This window comes from Perna viridis, chromosome 12 (genome assembly GCF_037379345.1).
Source record: "Perna viridis isolate PV_CMFRI_1.1 ecotype Kerala chromosome 12, ASM3737934v1, whole genome shotgun sequence".
Lineage (NCBI taxonomy): Eukaryota > Metazoa > Mollusca > Bivalvia > Mytilida > Mytilidae > Perna > Perna viridis.
The window spans coordinates 16,241,044-16,263,537 of NC_142456.1; the positions used below are offsets into that span (position 1 = coordinate 16,241,044).

General features: G+C 32.8%; 3 protein-coding genes across 6 annotated transcripts in view; 2 read left to right on the top strand and 1 right to left on the bottom strand.

Moving 5' to 3' along the window:
• LOC148601449 (adipolin-like) overlaps positions 1-6,034 on the top strand; it is a 29,384-nt gene extending 23,350 nt beyond the window's left edge. Inside the window, exons 4-8 of the mRNA XM_088555692.1 lie at positions 523-563; positions 1,268-1,435; positions 2,011-2,210; positions 3,066-3,144; positions 3,769-6,034. Coding sequence (XP_088411818.1) covers positions 523-563; positions 1,268-1,435; positions 2,011-2,210; positions 3,066-3,144; positions 3,769-3,867 — 587 coding nt within the window. The 3' untranslated portion in view covers positions 3,868-6,034. The remainder of the gene's footprint in view (positions 1-522; positions 564-1,267; positions 1,436-2,010; positions 2,211-3,065; positions 3,145-3,768) is intronic.
• A 7,267-nt stretch (positions 6,035-13,301) lies between these two features.
• The window catches only part of LOC148601450 (O-acyltransferase like protein-like), a 45,378-nt gene continuing 36,185 nt past the window's right edge, over positions 13,302-22,494 (top strand). The window contains exon 1 of the mRNA XM_088555037.1: positions 13,302-14,675. Within this exon, the coding sequence (XP_088411163.1) occupies positions 13,511-14,675 (1,165 nt within the window). The 5' untranslated portion in view covers positions 13,302-13,510. The remainder of the gene's footprint in view (positions 14,676-22,494) is intronic.
• On the bottom strand, positions 15,893-22,130 carry LOC148601451 (uncharacterized). 4 transcript variants are annotated; one of them, XM_088555040.1, is made up of 3 exons: positions 21,966-22,125; positions 19,339-19,434; positions 15,893-16,416 (listed from the first exon to the last, which is right to left on the bottom strand). In XM_088555040.1, the coding sequence occupies exons 2-3, from the start codon at positions 19,394-19,396 to the stop codon at positions 16,172-16,174; spliced, it is 303 nt and encodes a 100-aa protein (XP_088411166.1). In that variant the 5' UTR covers positions 19,397-19,434; positions 21,966-22,125; the 3' UTR covers positions 15,893-16,171. The 4 variants fall into 4 exon arrangements, 2 of the variants coding, with proteins under 2 accessions (XP_088411166.1, XP_088411165.1); XM_088555039.1 differs by having other exon boundaries at positions 19,339-19,470; XR_015917071.1 differs by lacking the exon at positions 15,893-16,416 and adding an exon at positions 17,958-18,198 and having other exon boundaries at positions 19,339-19,470; positions 21,966-22,130.

Below are 22,494 nucleotides of genomic sequence, written 5' to 3' on the forward strand. Positions count from 1 at the left end.
AGTTAATGAGCGTCAGGTATCAGGGTCGATACGGATGTTGGCAAAGCATTCTGGTCGCGTGTTGCAACGATTCTTAGGTCAAAGGTCATTTCATTATCTTCATGTTGTATGTCTACCGCATACGCATGGTTTTTACACGTGTCGAATGGCAGAAAAAATTGCTGTACCAGAGTTCGAACAGAGCTAACAAGCTTGGTTATTTTTTTTTAAACTGTAGATTTCATGTTAATGATGTGAGGCATGGTGTTTAAAGTGTTAATTAGTGCCCTAACGTACTATTGAGAATTCTCCAAACCAAAACCGCTCGGTATAATTACATATTTTAATCACGATAGTTAAGTACTATTACACTATACACTAGAGCCATCCCTTTATTAATCTTAATTTGTATCTTACGTCAATTTCTGTGGATACATTCAGTACATTTCTTGGTTTCTTTGGTAACAATATTTTTTTTTTAAATTCAACAACACTAACAAAAGGATTACAAAAAATGACCTAAAAGACAATTCTATATTTTAGAGGCTGCAGAAAAACGTGTTCAAGAATTAATAGCAGAAAAGGTACGTTAAACTACTCTAAAGTAAAACTCACTGCATGCCTACCCACGTCATACTACTCTAAAGTAAAACTCATTGCATGCCTACCCACGTCATACTACCCTAAAGTAAAACTCACTGCATGCCTACCCACGTCATACTACTCTAAAGTAAAACTCATTGCATGCCTACCCACGTCATACTACTCTAAAGTAAAACTCACTGCATGCCTACCCACGTCATACTACTCTAAAGTAAAACTCATTGCATGTCTACCCGTCGCGTTTTCTTTCTTTTTATAAAAATGTCTTCACTTTTGGTAATTTAACTCGACAATTAAAGCAATGTAGTCTCCAATTCGGAAACCTGATTTCAATTTCAAAGAAGCCTAGTATTTTTCACACCTGTTCTATTCCTTCAATGTTCTCAGAATAAGTAGTCATTGTCTTCCCAGAAGAGAATTTTCTGCTTTCACCTGCACAATCATGAACCGTTGGTATTGAAGTTGTAAGTTAAATGTATAATTATTAACGAGCACATTAATTAGTTAAACTGATAACGAGGAAGGACAAACAAATCAATACATGCATAGTGGTGAAGGTTTCAACATAATTTATTGAAACTTCCATCGGATGTAATGAACTGACTCACAGACGAATCTGAAGACGGGCTGATTCCAACGCTTCAAAAAATAAACTTGTGATGTATACTTTTTCTTTGTTTTCCAGTGTCCAAATTGTGTTGACAACTTAAACAACACAAACAGCATACCTCTACCAACTACTGGTGGTGTTTTCGATTCTGTTACCAGGGTAACGGTTGGCTTCAACATGCGCATGCGCAGAAATGTTGCAATTTCGGGTAGAACATTTATGGAACTCAGTTCATTCCATCAGGTAAGGAAACTCAACTTTGATAAAGGGTTCTGTTTCCTATTTTAAATTCCAAATATCGTGTTCATGTATAGCATTAAATTTTGTTTTCACGTTTTAATACTTAATGCATTTGTTGTAATTTCGAATTCTAATTTCCAATTGCACTGTTGGACTCTAAATTTTTTTAATGTGCATGTGCAATCAAATTAAATTTGCGACCATTCAATGCACGATTGACACCGCTAAAGATCCATAAACATTGCACGGTAATCTCCTATGGGAAGGAACAATAACGATCCCACGAAATCAGAGAAAAAACACAACATACACAGTAAAAATAACAACAACAAATAACAATAAAAAAAACAGCAAACAACAGACAAAAATACACCAAAAAAACACAAAAAGAAAAAAAACAACTAACAACAAACAAAAAAGAAACCGCTAAAGTACCACATACGCGCATATTAAACTAAAAAAAATGGGCGTGAATTAATTCTGCTTCGGGTCATTCGCAGTTGTCTCTCTCTTGACTCATTCGTCGTTGTTACCTGAACACACGACCACACAGATAAAATTTCAACATATTTTTATAGCCATTCAATGCCGGATCTTTTAACAGAGGAGAAAATTTTAATATAAGAAATGGACGTTTTGGAGCACCAAAGAGTGGCATATACCAATTTTCTGTAAATCTCCATATCAGGATTAAAAGGAACGGTAGAAAGCTAAAACTCAGGAAAAGAGATAACATTAGGACGCAGATCTGTATAGATTCATTGTGTCAAAAGTATACGTAAGTAATTACTATATGTATTTGACTTTTGACCTAAAAATATACTTCAACAAATAAATATTCACATACTCTTTTGGACCATGTTTTAGATTTTTTTTCTATCGGGACTATCGCTTCAGGGTAATGAATACAATTATTTGCAAGCAAACTCATGACGCTGTTAAGATACAATTTGAATTCAGATAGTCATACTAAAAGAGTTTGCGTTGTAATTCTTTTACATCTATCTCAGGTACTTTCATTTTATACGTATCGTATATTTCTTCAAGTTCGTTGACCCCTACAGAGGACTTTAGCCGAAGGAATTTTAGTAATGCACTCTATTCGTTCGTCGATCAATCTGGTAAATTAGTATTCCGTACTTGCAGATATTTACTTGATATATGGTTTATTGCTTTACCATGATAAGTTAAAGGATCAAGTTTGTCTTTTTTACAAATTCATTCATTATTTTTTGTTGAGTTATGCCCTTGGAGTAATGCATAAAAGAACTCAGTTTTCCAAACATTTTTTCGTTTACAAATTATGCATAAATTTTGTTTCTATTCTTAACTACATATTATTCTTCGGGTAGGTGACTTTATATTGTCAAGAAAGAGTCTCAGAATGCTTTTTTAAATAGGTGTTCAGGAGCAGATCCAAGAATTTATAAGTTCGGTCTAGAAATGTTTTATGGGAAGTTTCCGGCGATCATATTATTTTTTCACTTCGATTCTTGTCGAAACATGTCGCAACTCGGCTTATCTCCCGCTCTGAGAAAATTTAGAATGAAATTCCTCGCCTTAGAAATTTCGAAGGTTAACAAATACATGCATGCACGATGCCCTTTCTTTACGATATTTGTTTTTATTCCAGATCATTACAACATATCTCGGGTTTAGAAAGTAACAGTAAATTTTTCACAGTGAGCTTTATGGGATTTCTGGAATTATCGGTAATTATACATTATTTTATTGACTTTGTTAAGAAATACAGTAAAAACGTCTTAACCAAACCCCTTTTTTGAACTTTAAAATTGGTTCAGTTTAGACAGGTGTTCGGTTTACCAAGGTTTAACGTACATTTATTAGCCTGATCGTGTGTTACTATAGTACTATTGCATGGTTTTCCATATTGGCTTAGTTATTGGTCCGATGCTAGCCATATTGGATTGAGGCGCAGCCGAACTCAGGCAATATGGAAAACCATGATATGCAATTATACTAACTAGCCCAATACGTTATATTGGCCTAGGCCAATATGGATTTTAACCAGGCCAATATGAAGTATTGGTAGGGTAAAATCCGTATTGGACGGCTAAATCCCGTATTGGCACACTTATGTATTTTGCATTGTATTGGCAGTTTTGATCATATTTAGGATGATATTCGAACGTTATTCAATAATTCGGCGTATCACCTTCTACTGCAGGAAATATGTATATAATGACATACTGTATAAAAAGTAAATTGCATGACCCTAAAAGGTTTCCGTAACTTATATCAAATCCTGTTGGATATGATATTTCCCCTTACTTTTTCAAATAAGAAACTGAAGTACAGCTGTATTTTTTTTTCAGGCTGGACAATACACATCAGTATATGTCGATAATGCTTCAAGGAACAATGTTATAATTCAAACAACATCAGACTTTAGTGGTGTCTTGGTAGGTTTGTGACGATTCTTTTGAGAACATTGAAGTCAAGCATCGCCATACTTGCATGAATGTTATACCGGACCTCAACTTCGTCATACTTTCAAGAGAGTATATCATTCCCGTTCGTTCCAACTACGTCATTACAATATGAAACACCTTTTACATTCTAAAAAACAAAATTAACTGTAATGAAAGTTGGTGTCGGAGTTATATACAGACCTTTGTTTTACCACTTGTCTCTATTTACTAGAGACTAACACAATCTCGGACGGTAGGGTTCGTTTCTTACTTTCTAAGAACCGAGTAACATCTATATAAAGTCAGTGTGTCTGTTATTATGCAGCATTGCTTCACAGTTAAGAAATATTTTCGTTTACTGGTATTGTATATATATATATATCTTTTGAAAAAAATATAAAGAAATACATAAGATCTGAAGAAAGATGATGAATTTTATCCCCTGATTGCTCTAGGTAGGAGATTTGGACTATTCTCCTTTATCATTCTTATCACCAAAAGACCGGGAGAAGGAAAGGGTCAACTTTCATGATAGTGATATCATTTCAATATGAAGATTTCTAGACTTGTGCTGCATCAAAAATAAATTCTAAATATTTCAATGGCAAAAGAACACGGAACATTACGTTCATGAAATATCCGTCTAAAGTATCGGGTAGATGGTGCTACATTTAATTAAATAAGCATTTAAAAAAGTTTATAAATTAATTCAAACACCTAGCAAAATTGAAGTAATGGAAAAAATCTTGTATTCCTATTCCCATATGATATGCCTTATTTTGACATGGAGTTGTACTTAAGAAAATTATACAAATGAAGCTTGAAAATTTTATTCATTTCATGATATTCGAAATCTTTCATTTCGATTGATAAATTGGGTTACCTCCCTTATTCTAACTTTACTATAAACTTGAAATGGTTGTTTGTGTTAAATTTGTAATCATTGAACTTGCTGCTTCCAATAAGACAACACATTGATAATTCTAATTAGAATAATTCTTATTCGAAATACGCCAAACACCTTGCAGAGAAAAAAAAACTCTGTTTTTTGTTTGTTTTTGTTTTTTTATTCGTGGGTAGGGGTTGGCGGTAATGTTTTCAACGGAAGTCCCATGCTGCCTTCTAATCTTACCGCATGAAAATAAAATTAATGGCTCTCTCAATATATATTGTACATAATCACTGCCTGTAAAATACAGCAAAACGACTTGTTTGTTTTAATCTGATCGGAAGTCAGTCGGCAATGTTCGTAGTGGCAGATCCATAGATCCATGAATAGGGGTGGGGTCAATGGGAAAGAACCCCTTTTGTGGGGATAGTTTGTTAATTTCGTGCAGAATATGATCAATAATGAGTAAATACTAGCCAGGAACTCCTTTTTCTGACACCCACTTATATCTGGATCTGCCCCTGATAGGGATTTTACGCCTTTGTCGAACCGGTACTTCCAATCATTTTGAAACAAGTTAAAAATATTATCTTTATTAAAGTGTTTTATGAATTTTCCTGTCTTAATTATTATGTATAGTCATTCAGGTTTTTATTTCTTATCGTTCTTGTTGTGTTGATGTATGTTTATGTAATATAGATAACGGGTTCAGCTCTTTACCATAGTGAATGTAAGAAAATCATGATTTAAAAATACACTGTAACTTCTTGCTTTCGTTGCTACGAGTTTTCCTTGACATGGTAAACAATGCAGTTTTAAGCCAAGCAAAAATGGACATTCGTTTTACAGTATGTGCGTTCATCATGTCGTTCGTTCGTTTGTTTCGTTTTCTTGTATATATTCGTAGCTTACCTCGATTAAGATTGGACCACGATTAATGGAGCTTGCATTTAGAACGGTGTACGTTTTGATCTTCATAGTGATGTTGTGATAACCTGCAATTTAATAAAACTGCATGTTTAGCTAGGCCTCGGGCACTTTTTAGTGTCCATCCACGCATATAACATTACAAGCAGGATAAGTTTATCAAGAAGCATTTTTAGAATTACATTAAGTGGCTTGATTGCGAAATATTTATTGTAATCTGGTTGCAATTAACTACATAATTTCATTGCTGTTTACTTACATTTATATATAATTTACTTCATCTGTACGATTTCATCAATGAGTTTTGTAATAATGTAAATTTGAATAATAAAATAATTTTTGAATACGCTGAAGATGGATAGATGCCTTCGTATATCCTTACATGTAGCTGTAATAACCTGATGATCAATGCTGCTTTCCATAAATATATACCGGTAGTCCAACTTTCAGATCTGAAAAAGAACAAGTATAGTATATCCAGAAAATAAATAGCCGACGCAGTAAAATTCTGTTCTTTTTACTTATAGTTTTCTACATTTCATTCAGGAAATAACACATTGCACTAACTAATCAGTATTTGGCCAATCGGGATACAGAATTGCAATCAGGTGACTTGCGTTTCCATGGAAGAGCGTCTTTAAGGTCAAAGGGTAAAAAGCGAAATTATATACCGACTGCGTCGGAAAAACACATATATATCGCATGTATACAGTAAAACCTGTCTAAACTGTACCAAGAATAAGCAGCATAAAGACTGTCTTATTCAAATACGCATTGCAGATATTTTCTTTAAAAAATTACAGACACATCTGTTCTTACTGTAGGGTAGTCGATGAGCATGCTTAAAGTATGCCCAATATACACGTCCGCGAGGAAAATTGTTTTGTTCTACCTAAGCCCTACCTCGCTGAAGTGTATATTGGGCATGCTCACCAACTTACCTTAAAAGAGTCAATTTTAAGAGTAATCAAGGGAACCAAGGTTATAGCGGTAATCAAAAGAATGTAATCCAGGGACAAAGACCAGACATGGAAAACAAACATACACAACAAAGAACATAAAGTAACTAAAATCATACATACACCTCGTCTATATAAACCAAACAACTGTCATAACGATAAATAGATCAGTTCTAAAGTGGGTTGATTTAGACAGGTTTCACGGTATCATTCAAAGTAAAATACGATTTGTTGCATCATCCGATTGTTAAAAGTTTTGAACATTTCATCGTGCATAATTGTGGTCTATAAAATAGCAGAATTGAATCAAATGAAGTTGTTGAGGGAGCTTATACAATTTATTAATCTGTTAGGGACTGGGGCTAAAAAAGGACAAGGGCTAAGAACGGCTTCAAACTAGTGACAACAAACTATGTTAAAAACAAGACCATGACATTGGTTATAAATTTTAAGTGTTTTGTAAAAAAATGCCTTCAATATATAACATTCAGAAGTTATTACTGCATTAGTTGTTGCGATTTGGTCATTTCGTAGGATGTAATCCTTCAATTCTTCACGAGCTCTAAAGCAGTTCCCATTTATTTTTTTAAAATTCAAAAATCCATATACATGCATTCCAATTGAGGCATATTTGGTTATGCTTCGTGTATTAGCATAAGGTTCAATACGTATAGCTCCGTCCCTAATGGATAAAAACTAAAAACATTTTATCGAAACAAACCTCGTAAGTTAATATTTTTACGATGCTTTATATAAAAATCCGGATACGCGCCAGATCTTGAAAGTGTCCTATAGTTAACACTGCGACAATGAAATAATGAATCTTGTTGATAAAGAAAGCGCTGAATATAATTATTGATTAAATTAAAAAGTTGTGATAAATTACACCAATCGAAAATCGAAGAAAAAAATAACTATAGTCAATGTTATATAAAAGCGAGTATTTACGGTGAAAAAACATTTAGGTTTTACTTACGTAAACATTGCACATTGTTGATGAAATAGCGTGGAGTAAAGGTTACAAAGATTATCATTGATGACAACAGGATATTTTTGGCGATAACCACATCACTAATACTAGCAAAAAAATTGCACAATTCAGATACATCAATATCCAAGTAGCTGACCTAACGTGAAAACATGATAAAAAAACGATCAACATGTACAATATAGCGAACAGAAAAAAAATACAATTACATTTATACAAACTGAAAATAAGAAAATCAGGTAATCACATAGAAACTGAAGCACTTGATATACGAAGTCCTATAAAAACCGGGAGTGACAAGTGCCCCGGAAGGGTAAGCATGTAAAAACCGACCTAGTGATGTATAATATCAGCAAAAAGGAGGCATTATATAGATCTATATAAATGACGAATACATGTTGTTAACATATATCTATGATAGAGTCGGTGAAATAAAATGAATATCAAAATAGAATATAAGTTTTGAATTTAAAAAAAAAAACACATTGTGTTACCACAAAAAATACAGTCGTATGAAACAGACAGTCTCTGAGAATTTCAAGTTTTAAGCCTTAAACCTATAAGGTTGGAATTTGGGTATAAATTGCAGATTAAATTAATTGAAAGATTTTTAACATTTAAATGAGAGATTGGTTTAAATTAGAATTTCAGAATAAAGAAGTATTTTTTTTTTAAATTCTTATTTTCACAATTAATCAATTCAGCAATTATATTTTTGTCTTGATTTCTTTCAAAACAAATGTCAGTTTGGATAGTGATAAGATCCACGTTGTTTATTGGCAAAACTGATAAGTGAAAAGTTGTAATTAGAATCAAAATACTCAACAGGAAAGTTTTACATATATCTCCGCGTAAATATTGTTAATATTGCTAAATCAACAATATTACACAATTCTTAAGGGTAAAAAGTATTAGTTTTATTGACTTAAACTTATAAAGAAAATAATTAAAAATACTTATTGGAAAACTTTGATACGGATATTCAATATTTCAGACAATGTACAGTTTAGCTTAAGGCACCATACCAGTTCACTATTTAAGTTGGATGAAAAGTACTCTTGTCACATCACACTCTACACGTTGACGTACTCTCAAACATTTAGAGTGGGGAAACGCTCTCGGACCCACGTGGGGTCTGGGAGTAGACCAGAGCGTCAACACAGCAGCCCAGCCGCCAGTAGGACACTCTGACCGACTTCTTCGGTCAGGTATCCCGAAGGCTGGGCCCCGCCACCAACACCAGTTGGTTCTATTATCCACTAACATCGACCGTGAGAGACCTGTATAGGTATTAAAGATCGTTAAAACCCCCGAATCATCATCATCATCAACTCTTGTCACTTCCCTGGTGACAAGCGTAAAAGATGTAACTAAAAGTAAATTTGGTTTGTTTAAGGTGCGTATTTATCTCGTATGATTTTAGTAATATAATTTATTTTGTTAAAGCATTCAATTTTTTAAGATAGGAAGTATTTTGTTTAAATAAGCCAATTTGAACACAGACAAAACTTTTCAGGCGCGTAGCTGCCGTTAGGCAAAAAAGCGTTTGCCTACACTTAATTTTGCCATTTTTTTTGGAGATAAAATACATCCAGGAGAGCATAAATGGTGCTCTAAAACGCTATCTCCGCGGAGCTTCGGGGGGGGGGGCTTCGCCCCCCCCGGACCCCCTACCAGGGCTTTGCCCTGGACTTGCTAGGGGCCTGAAGCGGCCCCAGACCCCCTGCCGTAATTTTGCCTACACTTCAATTTAGCCTCAGATACGCGCCTGCTTTTATTTAACTCAGTTATTTATATCTGGATATAAGTATTTCAAAGAATAAAAGACTGTTCAAAGTTAGTGTCCTTATTAATGTTTTATAATGTTAAATGTTAAGATAAATTAATTTATATATGATCTTTGTTATTGCAACGTTTATTAATCATTATCATTGTATACATTGACTTAGCTGGTGACAAAAGTAAAAGATGTAACTTAAAGTGAATTTGGTTTGTTTAAGGTCCCTCCCGCCGAATCCCTGTCCCTCGCAAAGTAACGCTTTCAAAGGCAAGTTCCCTAACAGAAAAACAAACATAAAAGCAAGACAAACAGAAACAATAAAAACAACGTAAATTCCCCTGTAAAACCCCCGCAACACTGCATTATGAATCCCCTTAAAAGGGACGTTAATATATATAATTTATTCTGATAAAACCGATGTAGTACAAAGGTATGCAGAAAAACATATTATTACAAATTGCATTGAGTTGTACAGTTGCGGAAGGAAATACAATCATAGTTTTTTAGAGGTCAGAGAGAATCCAGAGTGTCATTTATAATTCTAATGAATTTGCACAATTTTCTTAGTTTGGATTGCTGTTTTTGATTCATAACAGCACTAAATTTTAAAATATTACAGTTAGATATGCATTTTTTATCAATGTAAAGCTTTCTATCGTTTCGAAAATTTGGACATTCCATCAGGTAGTGGTACTCATCACCAATGGCCTCTCTGCATACAAGGCATGTTAGTTGATTACGCTCTATATTTTGCCATCTGCCACTTCCTATTGGTTGTTTGTGGTTCGTTGTCCTAAACTTCGAAAATGTAATAATATCTTTGTCGTTTAGTAATGAAATTAAAGGCCGACCGAAATGAGGCAAGAAAACCTTGCGATAGAATTTGTGAAAAATCAAGATTTCATGTAAATACTTCTTTCAATGCTTTGATTTTCATATTAAATGCAGTTTTGAGACAAAACTAGAAATTTGTGAGCAAAGCCCCTTTGCCCATAAACCGTATAGGAAAGACCAAAAGGCTGATATAAAAATTCAAAGAGGAAGTGCACAGTGTACGTAGCATCATCTGATGAAGAATGTGTAAAATTTTTAATGAATTTCTTTCTGCGGTTTCGCTAATGTTGCAGATAGAAACATGGGATACATGTTACATTGTCACAAAATATCTCCCGCTTTAAAGCGAGTATAAAAAGGTAGAATTAAATATAATGAACGCAAATCTAAAGAATGTTGATGTAACTATTGTATAACATTGATACAAATTTAGATAAGTACTATCTTTACAAAAAATAGCCGACGCAGTAAAATATATCCTTTTTATACTTATAATTTTCTACATTTCACTCAGAAAATATCACATGGCACGCAATTTCAATTTTCGATAGAGTTGTCTCGAACGCCACTTGGTTACCAGTATTTTATCAATCGGGGAGTTACGATCAGGTGACTTGCGTTTCCGTATATATAAGAGCGTCTTAATTATCAAAGGCTAAAAAATGAAACTATACCGACTGTGTCGGTAAAATGCCATGAGGTCAAGGGTTGTTTTCAGGAACCAAAAAGAAAATTGACTAAAAGATCGGCAAAAAATATCGAAGTGTCAAATATAGGACAATACGGAGACTTCCAGGGGCGTAGCTAGGCCTGTTTTATTTGTACGCAAAATCACGGCGAGGGGTCTTGGGGGGGGGGGTCGCTCAAGGCCCCCAGTGAGTCATTGCATAAAACCTTTATTTCATCTTTAAAATGTGTGTTTTTATTTTTGTTACTTTTTCCGAAAGTACGCAACTGCGTATTTGCGTATAGGCAGCTACGCCCCTGACTTCAAAATCCTAGATCATAGCCTAAACGTCTTGTCCAACTGTTATGAAATAACGGAAGACAAAGATAACTAATAATACATAATACTGAAACTACAAATACTGATAAAGATATTTTTGGAAATTACTACATCACTTCGATGATGAAAGTCCTATAAGAATTACATGTAACTAAACAATGTATGCACATTCACTATTTGGAAGAATAAAATGAACATTAATTATTCATATGACTTCAATAATTAGTATATATATATATATATATATTTATATATAAATGTCAAGAGCAGGGCAAGCGTAATCTATGTATTTAAAAAAATGGTCTAAATGTTAAGCATTAAATACATTGAAAATGATTTAAAATTTGATGATGGCATTTAGATTAAAAAAAAGGGAACAAAGAAAGACAAAATCTATATATGCATACCTTGCATTACTGGTGAAGTATCACGTACTCACCAGAATATAAATAAATGTAACTACTTGTATTAAAAAACCAATAATGATAATAAGATATTTTTACAATGAAAAGTTACTATTGCTTCTTTGAAAAAGACAATAATATATACTAGCATATAATGTTGCTCTACAACGTTCGAGGTAAATTCCGTTCTTCCATACTCCAATAATGTCACCAAGTCAGAAATAGCTTGTCAGATAACCTCTAGCGTATGTGTGTTTTAATTTGTCTACATTTTCTAAAAGAACCTGAAAACTCTCAGAGTGTGTAGTTGATTTTAGTTCTTTTTTAGTAGAAAATTGGAACCCTGCTACACGCTGACCCATTGGTCAACACAAAAATGGGCTCAATGAGGTATACGACCTTATTAAGTTTCAAAATATTATCACTTAAAGCTTCAAAGATGTTGATATATAAAAATAAAACACCAAAAACGGCAATGACAATTCAAACAAAGGTCAACAGATTTTCATGAAAATAATTCCATAGGTAGATTACTTTCGCCGAATATCAATAGGTTTCTGAGAAATTTGCGATCAAAAATGCTGTTTGACCCCTATGCTCGATTTAGTGACGACAACCATGTGCACAATTTTAGTAACATTAGTCATCTGCAAAATACCCCGAGGAACATATTAACAAAGTTTGGAAAGAACCTGTTTTATAGTTACAGAAAATTTTAGAAATAATAAATGAAAGATTATAATCAAGGGAACCAAGGTTATAGCGGTAATCAAAAGAATGTAATCCAGGGACAAAGACCAGACAATGAAAACAGACATACACAACAAAGAACATAAAGTAACGGAAACCATACATACAAAGTAACAAAAGTAAATGAGCAACTCGGAATCCACTAAAGACTGGAAGCATAGACCAGGTGCACCGGTAGGGTAAGCGTCCTCTCACAACAGCAAAAAAAAAACAGAAAAAAAAAATAATAAAAAAAAAAAAAAATAAAAAAAAAAAAAAAAAAAAAAAAATAAATAAATAAATATAGGGCAAAAACAATAACATGGGTAGACAGAATTTCACGACAATTTCGACATGGATATATTTTATCTTGCTCAACACTTTTAATCCCCAAATCAGTTCTTGATAGGATCCATATGATACATTCATAGGAAATTTTGTTCCAACTGGTTTGCTAGTTTCAGAGAAGATTTGAAGGAATAATAAAGAAGTAGCAACCAAAACATATTGGTCTAGTAGTTTCAGAAAGAAAATTGGTAACGACGACGGACGGGCGGTTGCAAAGTAATGAGTAAAGGGTCAGGTGAGCTAAACGTGTATTTAGCTCTTAGTTTTAAACAATTTTTTTAAAAAACGTGGTAAGAAATTATGCAATAGGCATAAATATGTACCTTGTTGAAATATTATTAAAATTGCGATATGTGCAATAAGTAAACAATGATAAATAATTGATTTTTCAATAATATTTGTACTTGATTTGAACCAAGGAAATTTCTGCTATCATCCAAATATCTCTGTTGAGAAGGTGTTTCTATTAATGGATGTCACCCACAAAACAAAGTCCATTTATATGCGACATGCGCAGTGTCGCATGTCCACTAGAATGACTGACATTTTTTTATCTGTTTATAAACAAGTCTTACCTAACCTTATACTCATTATGTTTGACAGCTATCAGCTGATCTCGTTTTATTATTTCGGGTACGATTATTGTATTTGGAGTTGGCAGTACTTAGAGACGCACGTATCTCTGTTCTAGTTCTACAAGTATTTTGATTTTTCTTATTAAAGCGCGTTTATGATATGTTTTAGCCGCTAAATAGAAAAAAAAACATCAGTTTAGTATAAACATGGGGAAAAAGGTTTCCGGTTTATTTTGCCTTTTCCTCATTTTCGTTTGTGGAGTTCCTGGAATTTCCGCTGATATTCATGGTAGTACGAAAGTGAAAGATGAGGATAAAGCTTACTATATAGCCCAAGTTTTAGTGGACAATCTGAACTTAACAAAACAACTATGGAGCATTGGAGAAGCGGCGGCAAGTCTTGGCGGGAGTATACATTTGCCTTCTGCTTCATCAGGTTCTGGTTCAGGTGGACCCAAGTTGGACCAAGGTACTAAAAACAGTATTTATAACTATATTCTTGACAGTATCCCACATTTGTTAATGAATGACGTTTTCGGGAACATAACGCAAGATATGATGGATGAATTTTACATCGCTTACAACAAATCCAACGTATCTAAAAATATATCGGCTTATAAAAACGACGACGGTTCGATTTCAAACGAAGCTTTAAAAGACGTCATCAAATATCTGGACGTCGTTAGAGTTCTTCAGCGTAGTATTGAAAGTGGAAAACCTGTTATTGATGATATAAGGGGCAATGATTCCACTGTTTTCATTGCTGTAGTCAACTACATGATCGGAATCGCGCCGGTTGTATGGAAAGACCCGTCGTTTCAAGCAATCAAAGAAATTGTCATAGAAGAATTAACATTAGGTTACAACAAGTTCCTTGAAGGCAAGTCTTTCACGGGACCTGAAATAGCACACGTGAATTCTACAATTCTTGTTATGGGGGTAACAAAATTCACGAACATACAACGTATGCTTCTACGGTCCATGAAAGCGGCTAAACCGGTCATAGACAAAATACGGGGCAAAGACTCGACAGTTTTACTTATGGGACTAGGTTTCATGGCCAAAGAATACCCTGTTTTTATGGCCGATTCAAGAACACAGCATGTGCAGAGCGTAATGACAAAATATTTTGGCGACACATTTAAAAGTCTCAATTACACGATTAGCGACTTGCAAAGAAATCAAACAGGTGTTGTCAAAAACGTCCTTGCTAAAACAGAAAAGCTGCACATGTTACAAGATATTCTACGAGGTGGCAGCGCGAGGGATCTTTTACCTCTAACAGAAAATGACCATGTAAATAACAAGTGTTACAACGACAGCATGGACTTTCTGGATGGGTTAGTGGAGATGTTTCCATGGGCTCTTAAAAGTAAGTGTTTTTTTCTTTCCATTTAATAGAAAAATTCGATCTCGAACTTTCCATGTATTTGGTTCTAATGCTGATGATGAGATGGTACCCCTTGAAACACGTGACGAAATTTAGCAATATTTATATGATTAGTATTTTTATATTTATTCTCTGAGATTTTTCTCTTGATATTTCAAGCAGGAAATTGATATTACACGTATCCGCGGATTTTTAAGGTATAAAAGCTACTACCTAAACCTTTTTAAAAACATTTTAAAAAACTTTGTAAAAACTTTAAAATATATTCAGTATTACGATTTTATCCGAAGCACTGACAAGTCCGTTTATAATGTGATTAGGAATATGATTAATTCCACTGTGATATAACTAATTATGTTAGGTACTTTAAGTCCAAATAATACCACAGACTTAATTCGACATTTCATCATTTGAATATATGAAACATAACAGCTAATATATTGTTATACATTTGTTCGGAGATGCCATCTGTTTATACATGTATTTCAAGATCCTTGATTGAAAATGCGGTTTCGTTTTGTTTTTAATAATGTATTGGGACCAATAAAAGCTTTGTGCTAAATACGACAAGTCCCTTCCACACTGAATGCTGGATCTAATCTTGTCTTGCATAGTTCAGTAAAAAGCAAAGGACGCTTATCCTACCAGTGCACCTGGTTCATGCTCCTATATTTTAGTAGAGTCTGGTTTGGTCATTTAATTTTGTTTCTTTGTACGTATTATTTTGGTTATTTCATGTTCTTTGTTGTATATGTCTATTTTCATATTTTCTAGTCATTATCCATTAGTTTATCATCATTATGCTGTAAACAGACCGACAACGTTCACGTTTATCAGACTTTTCCTCTTGAAAAAGTGGGAAATTATTAATAAAAGTGATACACCTATAAAACTGATATGTTATCAATTTATGAACTGATATTGAAGATATATACTTCATTTTCTTGAGTGACCGTCGGTTGTATCAAACTTTCAATTTTATGCCTTGACATTTCCATATGTGACACCGACTTTCCTTATCTTGCTATTTCATGTTCATTTTATCATCAATTTCATTTTCATCGTCTGAATATAGCTGAAATATTGCTGCTCGGACGTTAAACCCCAACAAACAAACAAACAAACCTTATCTTGCTATTCTTTCTGTCTGTTGCTTAAAGTTAACCTAATAGTTGGGTAATTTTTGTTTTTACCTTTTATTATCTAATATAATATTATTTTTGTCAGCCAACATTTTAATAATGACGAGAATAGTTTTACAAACGCAAAGGACAAATACCAGATCTGAGAGAAGGATCATGTAATCAATCTTTGATTTCTAGTAGAAAAATATGCATAAAATTTAACAGTTTAAATGAAATGGCATTACAAGATACAACGGTAGGACCTAAAAGTCTATATCCAAAAAAGAAATACAAAATATGCATTTTTTTGGCAAAACAGTTTTTTATCGTCTGTTGCCCGTCGTCTGTTACGTTTTAGTAGTTGTTTGCACGTGTTTCCTCCATTGTTTTTATCGTCTGTCGCCCGTTTGATGTTCCCGGTGGTGTTGTTTTGTCAAATACTTTCCCATCCTCGTTTGTATCTCCGGTATTTCTAAGCCCTCCTTCCATGTCAATTAATGTTTTGTCTAAGAATATCACCTCCTCGTTTGTATCTCCGATATTGCCAAGCCCTCCTTCTTTGCCCACTAATGTTTTGACTGCTGATTTTAGCAACACGACTGCAATGGAAGTGAGAGGTTTAGCTATAAAATTTTGTTAAACCACCATTTCCAAGGCCTGTATCAAGTCAGAACAATTGCAGTTGTTTCAAAGCTTTCCAGTTTTTATGGATTTTCCATCTTTTGACTATTCCTTTTTATTATTGTCTATAATTGCCTAGACCTTGCAAATAATTTTTCTTACTTTTCTCCCCAATAATTCTATAACAAGAATATGCCCCCTTCATGTCAATGGGGAGTGTTATAATAGGTCTATCATCACCCTTTAAGTACATTTGTTACATCCTGTATATGTCATGTCTGCCGATGCCATATTTAAATTTATAACCATATAAAACGCATAAAACATGTTTTTTTTTAAGTTGTTGCGCATGTGCCGTCTCTGGATTTGTGTCGGTTACTCTGCCGAAAGTAGTTGTGTGTATACCCTCATAATTCATATTTTTAGAGGTTACTCATTGTAACAAGTGTATACAATAGCAACATTTACAAAACGAATGTAATATATATTTGTAAGACATAATCACTTAATTATATAGAGAATATGGTTGAACATACTACTTTAAATTACCTATAACCCTACATGCACAAAGTGAAAGAATATTATTATTTTCTATTCCCATTCGTCTACCTAAGGCGTGGCAATTTATGAGAAACTCGGTGGGTGTTATTAGAAAAGCAGAGAATGTTTACCTTTCACGTGCACCTTGCTCCCGTTCTTTAGTCTGGGTTGCTCATCTTTTATACGTGTTGTTTTGGTCGTTTCATTACCATTGTTTTGTGTGTCTGTTTCCCTTGTCAAGTTGCTATCCTTGGATTGTGCTCTTTATATTGATGTTCGAATCAAGGTTCCCTTGATTAACTTGCATTCAAACCTGATGTTTTTATTCTCTGGTATTTTAAAATAACAATATATCCCTAAATATACTACTGACACATTTGTACTGAATTCAACATACTCGTAGTTTCTTTACCTCTAATTGGTATTGTTTAATTTCTGCGAAATTTGCAACAGGTGCCCAAATAATTTCATTTTAATTTGATGTCGTTTTTTAATTTGATATTTTGAATTAGCCATGTTTTCAAAAATATTTTATGCTTCAACAAAAAATACTCCGATTTTTTCATTAAACTGATTGTGTATTTAGTTTCTTTGCCCGTTATTTATATTTTGTTTCTGTGACATTTGCAACATGTGCCTGAAGGGGTGTGATTAATTATTTACATTGATTACTGACAATGTGTTACCGAGTACATATATATTGTACATTTTTGGCATTAATAGTATATTTATTACATAGGATGCAGTAGAATATAATTTTTTAACAAGTTCTTGTGTTTTCATATGATTCATGTGATGCCGACTTGAGTGTTTGAGTTCATGAAGTATCGGAGAAAAGACAAACTTCATTACAAATAGGAAAAAAAACAGAATTTACTGTAGTAGAGAAATAAGTTGACAACTCAGTTCTACAATTTGTTCTTTAAATATGATTAAAATTCAACCAATGTTTATTTTATCAAATACAATAATTGTACGGCCTTTATTTACATTTTTCACTTGCCTGTCACGTCCCCTCATCATAAACAAAAGTAACTAAACGTGAAAAACCGAAAAACAAACAAATACAAACAAACAAGGCAAAACAAAACAAATCAAAACAAAAATGTTTTTTAAGCAATCCAGATGTTTCTTGATTATCAATATTATAATTAGTATTATTGTTGTATTGTTTTTTGAACGCAGCTGTCTGTTAGAGTTCCGATTTGTTGACCTTCTTTCTAAAAAAAATGCTAATATAACTAAAGCTTTGTATTTCATTAAAGGTAGTATACGTTCAAGTCAGTTACATCAAAATAACGTGGATAGGTTTCAATTTTAATTCTAAAGAATTCATGTTATATTAACCCCCCTCAAGAAATGTGTACAATATTGAACGCATCATGGACTATGGACTTTGTTAAACATGCGTGCTAAGTTACATGCACTTGAAACTGACATAATGCCAATATTTGCACCTTTTGAATGGTGTTAACATTTCCCACTCCCCCTACAATCCCATACATTAGCTGAGTCCTTTTATATATTGAAAGATTAATCAAGGATTGTCAAATTGAAGTATTTAAAAGCTTGCTTTAGTACATCTATTTACATGGTTCTTTCTCGATTTTTATTCGATGTTGTTTGTTTGTTTTTACAAGAACTGTCTTAAAACTGTAGACATTTTATTTGTTTTCTCAGCCAATCTACGAGAGAGGGGGAATCAAGGGATCCGGGACATACCATTAAAATATAATAAAGCTGTCATGAATACTAGTATATATTCCAGCGAAAATTATAATTTTAAGATGAAACAATATGCAATGTTTAATTTCAAACCGTTTCAACAAACTATATAAACAAATCAGTTGAAATGAAACATCTGTCTCAAATATTTCTGTATTGGTTTTTTTTTAAATTTTGTATTCTACTCTTGTTGTCTTTTACAATATTTTTTTTTATTTGCCATAATTATACTGTCGCATTTAGGAAAGACAATAATCATTATTAGAAATTTACATATTCATGGACACATCCTAATTGTCTAGACTTTGGACTTATTACGAAACGACGAATTTGATGTGAAAAGTAGATATTTACAAAGAATTAAAAGCTTTAAAGCGTTAGTCATTGAATACTCTTTGTAAATTTCATCTAATCGTGTTTTGTCGTATTTTCAAATAAAATACATTCCACCTGAGTTTGCTTTGTTGAGGGATATTCATACGATCCAAAGAAACATTTATGCAATTTCTGTGTTTTTTTTTTTATTTTGTAGTCACAGTTATGTAATTTTGGACTTTGATCTCTGTATTGGGTTTGGTTTGATATATTTTTAGCGTTAATTTGTATTGCAAAAAAAGAGATTTGATTCATCTTACATGTAGGTTTCAGGCTTTGTTTTGGACTTCGACCCTTGGAACATGCGTCTAAATACATCACATCATATGATGAACGGTGTATTGCGTCAGAACATTCTAAAGTAGTCCCAATATTGCATAGTTACTTTAAAGCTAAAAACAGCACGAAACAAATCGATTAAAACAGACTTATTTTAAATTGATCGACATTCAGTCAATATTCAGACTGTGTTTCTATTTTCCGTCTCTCTCTATATATATATCTTTTTCCTTGGAATATATTCTTTTGATTTCCGCTCGAAACATAGTTACTCTTTTTTTTATGTTTCAATTATCATTTATGATTGCTAAATGTACACATCTTTTCTTTCTGTATCGTCGTCTAAACTGTATTTTGAAATAAATTAATTTGAGATAAATGCTGTAATCTGATTGGTTATAATAATTTTGTTATATCTCAATGGATAAAAAAAATATTTACACGCTCCTATTCAGTTAAATTCAGGGCTACTTTTCTCATGTTTAAAGATAAAAATGTGTTTTTAAATTAATTTATAAGAATTGGCTATGATAAAAAAATTTTCTACTGCACTTCGCGCAATAAACAATATGCACATGGGAAAATTTGTTTTTTTTGTGTTATATTATATTTACATATATATATATATGAGCTTTATGAGTTTGCATATTTATTTTACTCAGGACTAAATGTTGCGTCTATGTAAAGTTTAACACTATGTAGATAAACCAAATAATTGTTTATTTATATTGATACGACATTCACGAAGTAAACACAAAATGAAAATTTTGCTTTGATTTTGAACCACACTGTGATACTTATATCAGTTTGTTTAGCTTTAACCTTATCAAAATGTTAACAGTCCATGGGAAGGTCAAGGGAAATAATTTAGTATACCTGTACCTAAGATGGCCATTGTCAATAATATAAACTTTGAACAGGACAAGTTATAGACTTAGGAGCAATTCAGAAGATATGTTATTGACATACTAATGTTAACAAAGCCTATCAAACAGATGCTCATCTGACGCAAACCTTAAGAGTCTTGATTTAAGTTTGCCACATTTCGATATAGAAAACAAATGGTCTTTTATCACTGAATACAAAGAAGAGAACGTAATAGAAAAATATATTAGAATACAAGAACTACAAATTGTTACCACTGTCCAGAACATACAAGATTCAGACACTGTCTATAGTAGATGTGATTATGACGTAGAAAAACCCCCTGAACATACAATGCTTTTTCGGTTTACTTACATGTATGCTACATTTTGTCAACTATTGTCGAGAAAGAAGTTCGGTGATGCCGTAGAGTTTTTAATTATTTTTTTTTTACAAATTTTCTAAATTCTGCATAAGTGATTTTTTAATAGTCTGCAAAATGGGGAAAATTGCTACAGAATCTAAAACCAAATGATGGAAAATATTGCCTTTCTTGGGATTCATTTGTCTCGAAATAGAGTTCGGTGATCTCTGTTTTTGTATCCAATTTTTACAGTATGTTCATTGAAGGTAATCTTTGATAAAATTAGAAAAAAAATCTATAACAACAAAAAAAACTAGGTATGGTGTACCTATATCGTTCTACTTCTAAGGGGGTCTTGAAATGTAAGTAATGGACTTTGTACCTTGATATGGATTCGTTTAAAAGGAATTTGTAAAAAAGAGATTTGAGTCATCACATGTTATTTGTTAAATAAAGCCTAGCATTGGACTTCGGACCTCTGTTAACGTGATTTCTGAAATGATTTCACATTTAAGTAATAATTTCATGTTCATTAGAAAGTGCTGATTGACCTTTATGGTTTCTGTATTTTGAAATAAACATTGAAACAAATTTAGAAACGCGATATATTTTGCGAATTTGTAGTTCGCACGTTTTTGTGTATTACACCGATTTATTCATGTCTTGATTAAAATTTTAAATCGTATTCTACTTTGAAAGACATTGTTTTGTTAGTGCCAATCGTTTTCCGAATGCGGTTTTGTTAAAATAAGCTAAAATTCGTGGTGAAGTTCTTTGAGTATCTGGTTTACACCGATGATTGTTGATCATAAATGTCACAAACTGTGTAAATAACTCACTATTCTACTTTGAGAGTTGTTTTGTTAGTGCCATTGAAAGTTGTTTTGGTACGTTTTTGTTAAGAGAAGCTTACAATCGTAGATTTCTTTGAGTATCAGGTTTACAACGAATTTTGTTCATTACGGATCAACCTAAACTCGTATTGGACTTCACACAATGCAGTAACTATGATTGATGTTCGTTTTCTGTTTTAAACCATCACAAAACATCTTTAAACAAAGAACTATTTTGGTTTTGGTTTGTATATTTTCTTCATCGAATGAAAGCCAATATCTAAAACGCCCAAAAACAATATCAAACACTTGTTTTAATTTTGAGATATGTAATTGCAAATGCTTGATCGTCTTTTATTATCAGATGAAATATAGAATACAAATATTACCATAATCGAACAAAGCCAATGTTAAACGCACCTAATAGCAATATCGAATGTATTGATTTTTTTTTTAAATTTAAAAAATAATTGAAGTTGCAAATGCTAAATCGCCGTCTGTTATCCGATTAGGTATAGAATACAAATTACATGGTTATATAACTCACCAGATGATGCTTCAAAAAACCATACTCTTGGCTCAGTAGTTGTTTCTCAAAAAGGTTTGTTCAAGTATCTTATGTAACTTAATATTCTTAAAACAGGTTTAAATCTTTCTGTCCTGACTTCATTGTTTTAACCATCAAGAATATTTTTCTAGTGTAGGACAGCTGATAAATACATCCAGCTGTTAATTGATGTTAAAAGAGATAAAGAAATATAAAGTTTAAAGCCATATTTGACCGAATTTTCATTACATTTACGTGACTTCAGTGCTTGATCCATGCACTATTTTGGAGTAGGCATGTGCTCAATTTAAATCTTTTATCCACATGACATACAAAACTATTTTTACTGCCCAAACTGGGGGCACAAACGTACTGATAAAAGAAATATGAAAACATGCATTGGGATAATTAAAGAAGTTGTCATTTTATTCATGTAGCTTTTATCCACATGACATACAAAACTATTTTTACTGCCCAAACTGGTGGCACAAACGTACTGATAAACGAAATACGGAAACATGCATTGGGA

Bases quoted from the DNA above. Each gene is read 5' to 3' on its own strand.
- LOC148601451 (XM_088555040.1), bottom strand. From the start codon at position 19,396: ATGTATTTAGACGCATGTTCCAAGGGTCGAAGTCCAAAACAAAGCCTG. The intron at 16,417-19,338 runs GTAAGATGAATC...CTTCCATTGCAG, and splicing joins ACAAAGCCTGAAACCTACAT to TCGTGTTGCTAAAATCAGCA.